The sequence below is a fragment of the Callorhinus ursinus genome, unplaced genomic scaffold (genome assembly GCF_003265705.2).
Source record: "Callorhinus ursinus isolate GAN/ISIS: 27379988/994484 unplaced genomic scaffold, GSC_fseal_2.0 scaffold43, whole genome shotgun sequence".
Lineage (NCBI taxonomy): Eukaryota > Metazoa > Chordata > Mammalia > Carnivora > Otariidae > Callorhinus > Callorhinus ursinus.
The window spans coordinates 11,538,810-11,548,666 of NW_027397105.1; the positions used below are offsets into that span (position 1 = coordinate 11,538,810).

Genomic DNA, 9,857 nt, shown 5'->3' on the forward strand with positions numbered 1-9,857 from the left:
GGGCCCCGGCAGCCACATAAATGGCCAGCCACCTAAGGCTCCATCTGAAGGGGAAGGGCCAAAACTCAGGAAGTCCTTTCCTCATCCGCCTCAGACACCAGCTCAGAGGCACCTATTCTCCTGGTAGATTCTGGCCCCTGAGGCAACCAGGTGGCTCCTCGGCTGACTCCAGGGAGTCAGCCCGTCGGGGCGCGCTCTGGGCGAGCCCGAGACAGCAGGCACAGCTCCCGGGAGTGTGCCTCAGTTTCCACTACCCGCTCCAAATCATAAAGTCTGCGGAAAGGGGGTTAGGAGCCCGCAGCCGTGGGGCAGTGGGGCCGGGGTGGGGGTGTATGTGCGCCCCCCTGGGCTCCCGCCTCCCAGACGCACCTGCTTGTCCCTTCCTGCCCACCCGGGGCTCTGGGCCGGTTTTCTGGCCTGCTAACCAAAGTCCTTCCAGAATGCAGTTTGGCAGGCTCCTTCAGGGTCGGAACACTGAATACTTTCCACTCCCAGGAATGTTCTGTGCCACAGTGTGCATGCGCAAAGACTTTTCTTCAGGGTGTGTTGGCTTAAGTAGTTTTCCCCCTGCTTATCTTTGGGGGATACGTCCCGAGATCCCCAGTGGATGCCTAAAACCACAGATAGTACCGAACCCTACATACACTGTTTTACTGTCTTTTCCTATACCTACATATGAATGAGAGAGTTTAATTTCTAAATTAGGCCCGGTAAGGAATTCACAATAACTAATAATAGAACCGTAACAATATATTGTCATAAAACGTACATAAATGTGGTCTCTGCCTCTCAAAACTACCTTACTGTACCCGCCCTTCTTGTGGGGACGTGAGGTGGTTCCATGCCTATGGGATGACATCAGGAGAATGACGTGAGCGTTGTGACCCAGCGTGAGGCTGCTATGGGCATGAGAGGATCATCTGCTTCTGGTCTGCAGTTGGCCGTGCAGGACTGAAACCGCAGGGGCGCCCGGGTGGCTCGGCTGGGTAAGCGTCTGCCTCCGGCTCAGGTCATGATCCCAGGGCCCTGGGATCGAGCCCTGCATCGGGCTCCCTGCTCGGTGGGGAGCCTGCTTCTCCCTCTGCCTCTCCCCCCTTCCCTGCTCTCATTCTCTCTCTCTCTAACAAATAAAAATAAAAATAAACTGAAACCGCAGATAAGGGGGACTGCCATCATAGCAAGGACTGGACAACTGGGCAGGCCGGCTCTAGGGAATGAACGGTACCCCCACTTGAGAGATTATCCTACAGCTAAGTGTCCCTGAAGAGAAGGGCCTACAAGTGGGTTCACAGAAAGGAAGCGTTTTATATATGGTAAGATTAATTTTAGAGTTATGTTAGGGTAGAAGTGATAGCGGTGGATATTTTATATCAGTAAGTTTCTATTTGCCATGGGGGGGGAGGGGTGTCTTTTATCTGCACCGGCGATCCCTTTGTTCTGAGCGGGGGACATCTCTGCCATACCACAGTCATCTGAACTCCTGGCTTTGGGTCACTTGGTGAAGCTAAACCGAGGACACGGCCTGCTTCTGCCACCGTGCCCCGAGTCCGAGTATGAAGACATTTAGGCCCCGGGGCTGATACAAGTGACTTGGAACTGTCCTTGCATTAAAGGGGCAAATGAAACTGAAGAGCAGCTACTCTGGGCGCTGAATGGGCCAGCCCAGCACACAAGGCCCCGAAAAGCCTCCTAGCAAAATAATGATTTGTTTCCAATTCTCTGGCTAGAAACTGGAGTCCCAGACGTTAACCTTGGGTAGATGATGTAACCGGGAGCGCCTCCTTTCTCTCCCTTTTAATTCATCCTGATTTTGTCTTACCGAAATGGTGGTGTGAGAACTTCGGAGCCACCTGAAGCACGCAGCCTCCACAGAGGGGACCGCGTGTTGGGGTTTGGTCATCTAAGAAGAGGGGCTGTGGACCCAGCTGGCTTCCAGACTGCTGCCCCCCGGCCGTGCCCAGCCAGCCCTTCAGCAGGGGTCCCGAGGAGCCGGGCCTTGGACAGACGCAGGCCTGGCACCGGGCGCCTCTTGCCAAGCTCGGGCTTCATGAGCGACGCTGGTCAGTGGGGCAGGCAGCAGGGGCCCACAGTGGGGCTCGGGGGTGGTTTCCTTTGTGCCAGGCGCTGAGCTAACACTGCACACCCGCATTTATCCCATTCAGCTGCCTGAGAGGTTGCTATTACACAATCCCCCATTTTCCTGACACCACCACCAAGGCCCCGCCTAGTCTGCCTCCAGGCCGTTCCCTTGCCCACACCCGGCCACCACCACGACAGGTGCTCAGAGCTCCCCGTGCACCAGTCCCCAAGCCAAGGTGTTCAAAGCTCCCCATGCACCAGTCCCCAAGCCAAGTGATCCGAACGAACCTCGGCTAAGCCAGTTCCGCGCCCTCTGACCCTCACCACAGCCTCTCTGTGGAGCCACCCAGCTGTCTGAATGCCCCTGAGGCAGAGCCCTCATGACCTCCAGGGGCAGCCCCCGGTCCTGCATCCAGAGGCGCACATACGCAGCTCATGGGTCCCAGGTGCTGGCCCTCAAACGAAGCAGGACACTGATCCTGCCCCTTGTCCCGGACTCACTGCTCAAAGGCGTGAGGGTTGCCTCAGGAAATAGAACGGGTTGGCAACAGCGGCTGTAGTGACACTCATGACCCAGGGCCCTCCCCAGGCCCCACTTGTCATCTGTGGTGACAGAGGAAGTGAGCCCCAGCCATGGCTCCTGTGGGGACCCTGACATGCTCTCACTTCCCTGTCCGGGGTGGCGGGGGGAGGGGGGCTGTCCCGCACTTGTGGAGCCACCAGGAGGCAAGGGGGGTAGAGACATCACAGTTCTCTGAACACTGACGTGCTGGCCGAGGGGCTCGGGGTCAGCCCTACCCACCCCAGAAAGCACGGTGGGGGCTTGACAGTTGAGACCCCGAGGTGGGGGGGGAGGCCCCTCACTCGTCGGTTCCCATCACTAAAGTGAAACATCACACTGGGAATCCTGTAATATTCTCCCCACATGCTCTACTTTTCCAGTTAAACCCTAACTCCTCCAGGCTGATCCCAAGACCCCTGGCCAAGCTTCCAGAACTTTGTGTAAGAGCCCAGCCCAAATCACACAGATGTCTTGAGTTTTCCCTTTTATTCTTATTCACGTTCTTTGAGGCACAGCTTTGCTTCAGCAAGAAAGATACCAAAGCCAGGAGGGATGCCTGGGAGGTAAGGCAGAACCCCCTCCCCACCGGGGCTGGCTTCAGTGAGAACTCAGGCGGCCGCGGGGAGATCACAGTGGCTCTGTGGAGGCCAGGCCTGCTCTGCCGGCCGGGGGGGCGGGGGGAACGGCCTCTGCTCTCCGGGCCCAGCAGCAGCTAGTGGGGCATCCTTGGCTCCAGGCAAGGTGGGCAGCGCAGGGGACTCTGCATCCCGAAGGGAAAATGGCACAGGTGGACAGAAAGGGGACTTCTGAGCTCTGAGGTGGGCAGCAGGCCACACTGAACTCCTGCTCCAGGCTCGAGGGGAGAGCTTGACAAGCCAACTAGACACGCAGGTGACATGGGGGGATGCAGCCTTCAAGTCTGCTCCAGAGCTGCAATCCCTGGGGGGGGGGGGTGCGGGGAGTAGCGGGTGACTCTGGCCCCTGGGGGATGAAACAAACACACGGTATTTACCACCCAGCACCAGAAGCCTCCAGATGCCTGGAGCTGGCACCCGAGGAAAGCGCCAACTCACCCTCTCGACAGAAAAACGGAGCTGCCTTTATCCCCCGCCTAGGACAGCAGCAGGCGTGTCCTGTCAGCGCGGTCAGTGCAGGTGACGATGTCCCGAGCCCAGGGTCCGGGGGGCGGCCGGGGCACATGTGCGTGGCCTGCGCTCCGAGCTGTCCGGGCCTGGGGATGGGGGGGGCTCCCGTGATAGCTGCCCACGTACATGCTAGCCCCGTGGGCTTACAGAGCGCAGCGCCCTCTTTCCTTCTGGCTAAAGCAAGAGAAAAAGTGCTCTCCAAAGACCAGGGGGCGGGGGGCGGGGGGGCGCTCCCCGCTCCCCCGCGTGAGAACCGCGCCGGCCGCCCCGCCCCCTCCCAGCTAGAGCAGCCGCTCAGGGGCCCGCAGGCCGCGGTACAGCGCGAAGCCCAGCGCATCGATCTCCTCCGCGCGCAGACCGCTGAAGAGGTTCACGCCGGGGTTGAAGTGGCACGGCAGGCTGGCCCGCTCCAGGCTGTGGACGAGCGCCTCCAGGGCCTGCAGGAAGCGCTGCCCCAGGGCCGCCTCAGCCCAGTCGGCCTCGGCCTCCCCCAGGCGCAGCACCACCTGGCTCAGGTGGCACCGGTCCAGCCGCGCCAGGGCCGGGTGGCTGCGGCACACCCCGCACAGCAGCCGCAGCAGCCGCCGGCGGGCCCCGGCGTCGCGCGCATCCAGGGCCCGCAGCCTGGCGGCCTCCGCGGAGTACCAGTCCTGCAGCCACAGGCTCCCGGCCAGGCCCTCCAGGGGCCAGGCCAGGAGGACGGGATCTTCGGCGGCGGCGCCCGTGACGGCCAGCAGCACCACGACCGTGAGCTCCAGGCACTCGTGCTGCACCTCGAGCAGCGGCTCCTCCGAGGCCATGCTGGGCTGGATCAGGCACCCAAGGAGGCCGCCGATGGCTGGCCAGTTGACGGAGGAGACCAGGGCCTTGCGGAGCAGCTCCAGCGGGACGCGCGGAGACAGGTAGCCACCCACCAGGAAGCGGTCCCAGGGGCTGCTCCCGCGGGGACGGAACTCCAGCTGAGTCCTGCGCACGGCCCAGCAGCGAGGGTCCCTGGCCACAGTGTCCAGCCCGGGCACCAGGTCCCACAGGCCCCCCTCGAGCGCCAGGGGAACGAGCAGGCGCACATGGTCGGCCGCCCCCGCCTGCAGCCCGTCGTAGAGCGGCCCGCTGGGCACCAGCGCCCCGAAGGGCAGTTCCGGGAACTTGTTCCGCAAGTAGGCCTGCAGCTGGAGGGCGATGTCAGCGGCCAGCTGCTTGGCCAGAGCCACCTGGGCCGCCGGGATGGTCACATGGTCCTGCTCGAACGCCAGCAGCTTCTCCTGGAACGTCAGGCACAGCGGTGCCGGGGAGCTAGGTGGCGGCGACATCTGAGGACCGGTGTCTGTGGGCCCCTCTGCAGAATGAACGGGTCAGGGACCATGTCAGAAGAACCCCCGTCAGGAGCCAAGAGAACTCCACCCAAGCTGCGCGACACCCTGGGCCTCCTTTCTTCTCAGCCGTGCAAGGACCACCTGAGAGAGCGCTTAGCGCAAGTTCTCACATACAGTGAGCACATGATGACAAATTCTCATTGCCCCAGATGCCCAGTGCCCTCAAACAGCCTCATGTACAGTGGGAAGGCAGGTTCTGGGCCCCAGTTTCCCCATCCGGGGCCCCTCACCGCCATAACACTGCTGCCACGCTCTGGGACCCCCCTCCAAGTCCATGTCTCGGAGGCAGGAGCCTTGGCAGACCCAGGAGGTTAGCAGGGCAGAGAAACAGGTCCCTGTTGAACATGCCGGGAGGCCGCCGTCTTGGAGGAGCAGGGACTTGCTTAGGTCACACAGTCAGTCAACGTAGAGCCTGGGTTCCAGCTCCCAAATGGGACCAGCAGAGGGGGACCCACCCAGGTCAGAGGGGAAGGGGTGCCACTCACCTGGGGAAGCCGGCGAGGGGCCGGGGAGTGACAGGGGCTGGCTGAGCACAGCAGGTGGGGTCCGGGGCTGTTGACGTGGCGTGGCCTTGAGGAGACTCAGTTCCTTCCAGCTCTCCTCCAGGCATGTGCTGTCCCCCTTGGCATCCTCCTCATCTTGAGGGCTGGTGGCCCTGTCGATGAGCTGCAGGCACAGCGACACAGATCAGAGCATGTGAGGCCTGGGTGGCCATGCCAAAGGCAGGGACAACACCAAGCAGGTTGCTGGGGTAGAGAAGCCGGTGCCCACCTTGGGCAGTACCCCTGCCCCCGGCAGCAGGCCCAGCCCTGCTGTCCTCCTCTGGGAGCCCCAGGTGTAAGCGGCTCAGCCTGGCCTTACCCGCTTCACAGCCAGGGTAGCAATCCCCAGCACGGCGGCCCCGCCCACGCCCAGCACGAGGCGGGCATTGGCCAGGAGGAAGTCCACAGTGCCGCCCAGCACCTCATCACGCTGCTTCCCCCGCTTCTGGGAGAACTCTGCCATGGTCCGTCTGCCTGTAAGAGAGCCCATGGGGGGGCGGGGGGCCTGGGTGGCTCAGTCGTTAAGCGACTGCCTTTGGCTCGGGTCATGATCCCAGGGTCCTGGGATCAAGCCCCGCATCGGGCTCCCTGCTCTGCGGAAGCCTGCTTCTCCCTCAACCACTCCCCTTGCTTGTGTTCCCTCTCACTGTCTCTCTCTGTCAAATAAATAAAATAAAATCTTAAAAAAAAGAAAAAAGGAGCCCATGGGTAGAGACAGGTCTGTGGGGGCGGCCAGGCTGCCCAGTGGGGCAGACCCCATCAGGCTGGGGCTGCCACGAGTAGAGCCCGTGAGGGGCGTTCCTGGGAATTTCTCAGGAGAAGGGGTTTCTTGAGAGGAGATGGGGAGCTGCCCAAGCCCCCTCCCCCAAACCTGCAAACAGCTCACCCATGCCCTAGACAGGGGAGCTCCTGTACTCCTGTAGAAAGGCCCTGAGACTTGTGGCAGGTCAGAAAAGGAGGCCCATCTTCTCCATCCCACCCTCAAGGACCCCGGACATCCCCTAAGACCGTGAGGTGAGTCTTATTGTTGCTACCCCCATTTTAGGGACCCAGACCCATGAGTGCAAAGCGTCCTGACTCTGGCCCACTCCCAGAGTCCAATCAGTCTCCGGGGGCCTGCAGCCAGCTCCTTAAGGCTGCTTCATCCTGCTTCCTAACCAGGGCTGGGCATGGCCAGGAGGAAGCCAAGGCCTAAAGAAGACACAGCCTGCCCTGGAGGGCCCCTCAGGCCTTTGAGAGGACTTCAGTGAAGCTCAGGGGGCCACAATTCCCCCCCAGAGCTCAACAGCGTAGCCCCCCCGAGGGAAAGCAATCACGTCAAAAGACAGGATGAGCGAGGTGGCCCAGGCCTCCCAAGGAGGCAAACGTCAGTCAAGGCTGAAAGCCTGGCTGTGGGGGCAGCAAGCAAGGTAACTCTAAAGACCCCAAAAGGGGTGTGTGGCTGGCTCAGTCGGTGGAGCATGCGACTCTTGATCTCGGGGTTGTGAGTTCCAGCCCCACATTCAGTGTAGAGATTATTTAAAAATAAATAATAAAGGACCCTCCCCCCCGCTCCCCAGAGAACTGGCCCAGTGCCTCTGGACAGGGGCCTCTCTGGGTCCCTCAGGTTTGAGACAATGGCAGGGGCAGTGGGGATAGGGGAGCAGGTGTCCTCAGAGACTGGAAGCCCAAGCAACAGAGAAGGGGTGAGGGCCCGAAGCTGTTTGTTCACCTGTAAAATGGCACAGCTGTGGAGAAGACGGGTTTACAAGTGGGGAGCCCAGAACTGTAAGGCTGGGTACGGCTGGGCGCTTGGAGAGGCAGAGATCTTTCCCAGGCCCAGGCCACCAAGCTCCAGGTTCAGGTTCTAGCCTCAGGCCCTGAGAGCTTAGGGGTGTGTGTGTGTGTGTGTGTGTCTCTCTCTCTCTCTCTCTCTCTCTCTCCCAGATGCAAACTCAGGGAACCAGTCAGATACTAGGCAGAACTGTCGTCTGCGGATGCCTGAGCAGATGACCTGAACAGATGACCACGGGCTCAGACTAGCTCAGGCACCAAGGACTTGTGCCCTCTCTGCTCTGCTGTGGGTGCCCAGGGCTCAGTTGCCAGGTGACAAGATGCCTAGAGCAGTTGAAGCCTGAATCACCGCGGGAGTCAGCCCCAACCCCCGCTCCCAATTTGCCCAGACTAAAAATAGGACAAGACGACTCTGGGGCCTGGGTTGGTCAAAGGCTAGGAGGCGGGGGGGGGGGGGGGGGGGGGGGGGGCGACCCACCAAGGCCCCGCAGCCACTTTTAGTTTCCTCAGCGCTGATCAATACTGCCAGCCATCTCCGGCGGGACCAAGAATCCACTTGCAAACTGTAAAGCACTTTAAATAACCTCCTGCCTAAACTGGACTCAGCCCAACCCCTGGCGGGGTCGCACAGGCCCCAAACCGAAGCCTTCCAACTCGGGGAAGGGCGAGAGGGCGCGGGTGGTTAAAAATAACCCGACTCAGCGCCCTGAGATGCCTCCCGTCCTTCCCCTCCTCCGCCACACCTGCTGCCCGCGGCCGGGGCTGAGCGGGCTGCGCAGCAACCCCTGGTGGGCCTGTGAGGGCCCGGTTCACGGGGAGGGCACCCCGGCCCCGAGAAATGCAGTGATGCGCCCAAGACGTGAAGCGGCAGGCTAGACATTCGAACTCCAGCCTGGGGCCCAAAGCCCTTCCCTCCTTCCCGGGCCTTGACCGCGGGCCCCGGCGGAGACCACGCCCCCGACCTGCGTCCGACGCACGCTCCACGCCCGGGCCTGGGTGACCAGGGCCGCCCAGCCACACTCCGGCTGTACGTGCGTCGCGGCTTCAGCACAGCGACCGGAGGACACGGCGGGTCTGCTTGGGCCCCCGAGCCCAGACCCGCCTGGCAATGGAACTCGGAGGACCCGGGAACCGAACACCGAGGCCCCGGGGGTGGCCGCTGACCCCCGACGCACGCAGACAAGCTCCAATCGGAGCCCCCGAGGCCGCGCCCACGTTCCAAAATACTGAGGGGCTCAGCCAATGATGAGCAGGCCACGCCCCCTCGTCGGCAACCCGGTCCCTCAGGGGCGGGACTCTAGGACGCACTCCAGATTTAAAGGCGCAGGGCTGCATTCCGGCCGGTGTCGGGGCGGTGACCGGGTTCAGAAGCGGGTCCCTAGGGCCGGTTGTGAAGGCGTGTGTGCTTGCGTGTGAGGCGGCGGTGTAGAGAAAGCTGGCTGGGCTTACATTGTTTCCGGGACCTGGCAAACAGGTGGTACCTGGCCCGAAGGCCCGCTTGCCTGACTTTTTACGTCACCCTGAGTGTGCCGAGCGGGTGGGGGGCTTCGTTATTTTATCTGTTGGCACGCCGGGCACACAGCGTGACTCAGGAGGTCACCCCACCACCTGCTCCGTGTGACCGTTTCGGGCCACTTCTCCATTCTGGCCTCAGTTTTCTCTCCTATGAAATGGGTATCACAAGGCCCCCTCCTCCCCTACGAAGGATGATTGTGCATATAATCTGTGGCTCACTCGGCATTTATTTACTGGGGACCTACTATATGCCGGCTGGTGGAGGAGCAAGGAAATAAGCAGAGACAAGGGTGGATGTTGACTTTAAGCGGGAATAATAATAACGTGCCACTTATTGAGCGCCTGCTGTATGCTGCGACTTACACTTGCGTTTGTTTTTGGCCACAACCTTAGGAAGCATTTCACAAATGAGGAAACTGAGGCCAGGAGCCGACCTGGGGTTTTCCCAGAGCCCCAGGACCCAAGGACCCAGGCATCCTGCTACCATTGGTCGCCATGCAGCGCCCAGTGAGGGGATAGAGACTCCCGGGTCCGTGTGACCCCAGGCCTCGGTCCATAATCTCTCCAGAGGTCATGGCCATTGCTGCAGCAGTCCAGGGGACAGTGCTTGGACCTGCAGGGTCTGTGATACACACCCCCCCATAGGTCGCTGGAACTGAGCCTACGAAGGCTTCGGAAGCACGGGGGGGCTCGGACTTTTCGAGGCCCCTCCGGTCAGCGAACAGACGGGGAAACTGAGGCCCAGGGAGTCCCAAAGCGCCCGACGGTCCCGGCGCCTCCTCGCGGCGAGCGGGTGGGCGGGCTGGCTAGGGGCGCGGCCCGGGCTCCGCCTGCCCGCCGGCCCGGGCGGGGGCGGGTTAAAGGGGCG

General features: G+C 61.8%; 1 protein-coding gene across 8 annotated transcripts; it reads right to left on the reverse strand.

The window, feature by feature from the left end:
• Positions 1-3,112: 3,112 nt before the first annotated feature.
• On the reverse strand, positions 3,113-8,676 carry MIEF2 (mitochondrial elongation factor 2). 8 transcript variants are annotated; one of them, XM_025864254.2, is made up of 5 exons: positions 8,437-8,676; positions 6,021-6,171; positions 5,645-5,825; positions 3,715-5,122; positions 3,113-3,622 (listed from the first exon to the last, which is right to left on the reverse strand). In XM_025864254.2, exons 2-4 carry the CDS (start codon positions 6,162-6,164, stop codon positions 4,068-4,070), a joined length of 1,380 nt encoding a protein of 459 aa, XP_025720039.1. In that variant the 5' UTR covers positions 6,165-6,171; positions 8,437-8,676; the 3' UTR covers positions 3,113-3,622; positions 3,715-4,067. The 8 variants fall into 8 exon arrangements, with proteins under 8 accessions (XP_025720039.1, XP_025720038.1, XP_025720040.1 ...); XM_025864253.2 differs by having other exon boundaries at positions 6,021-6,175; XM_025864255.2 differs by having other exon boundaries at positions 6,021-6,175; positions 8,218-8,507.
• Between the last annotated feature and the right edge of the window lie 1,181 nt (positions 8,677-9,857).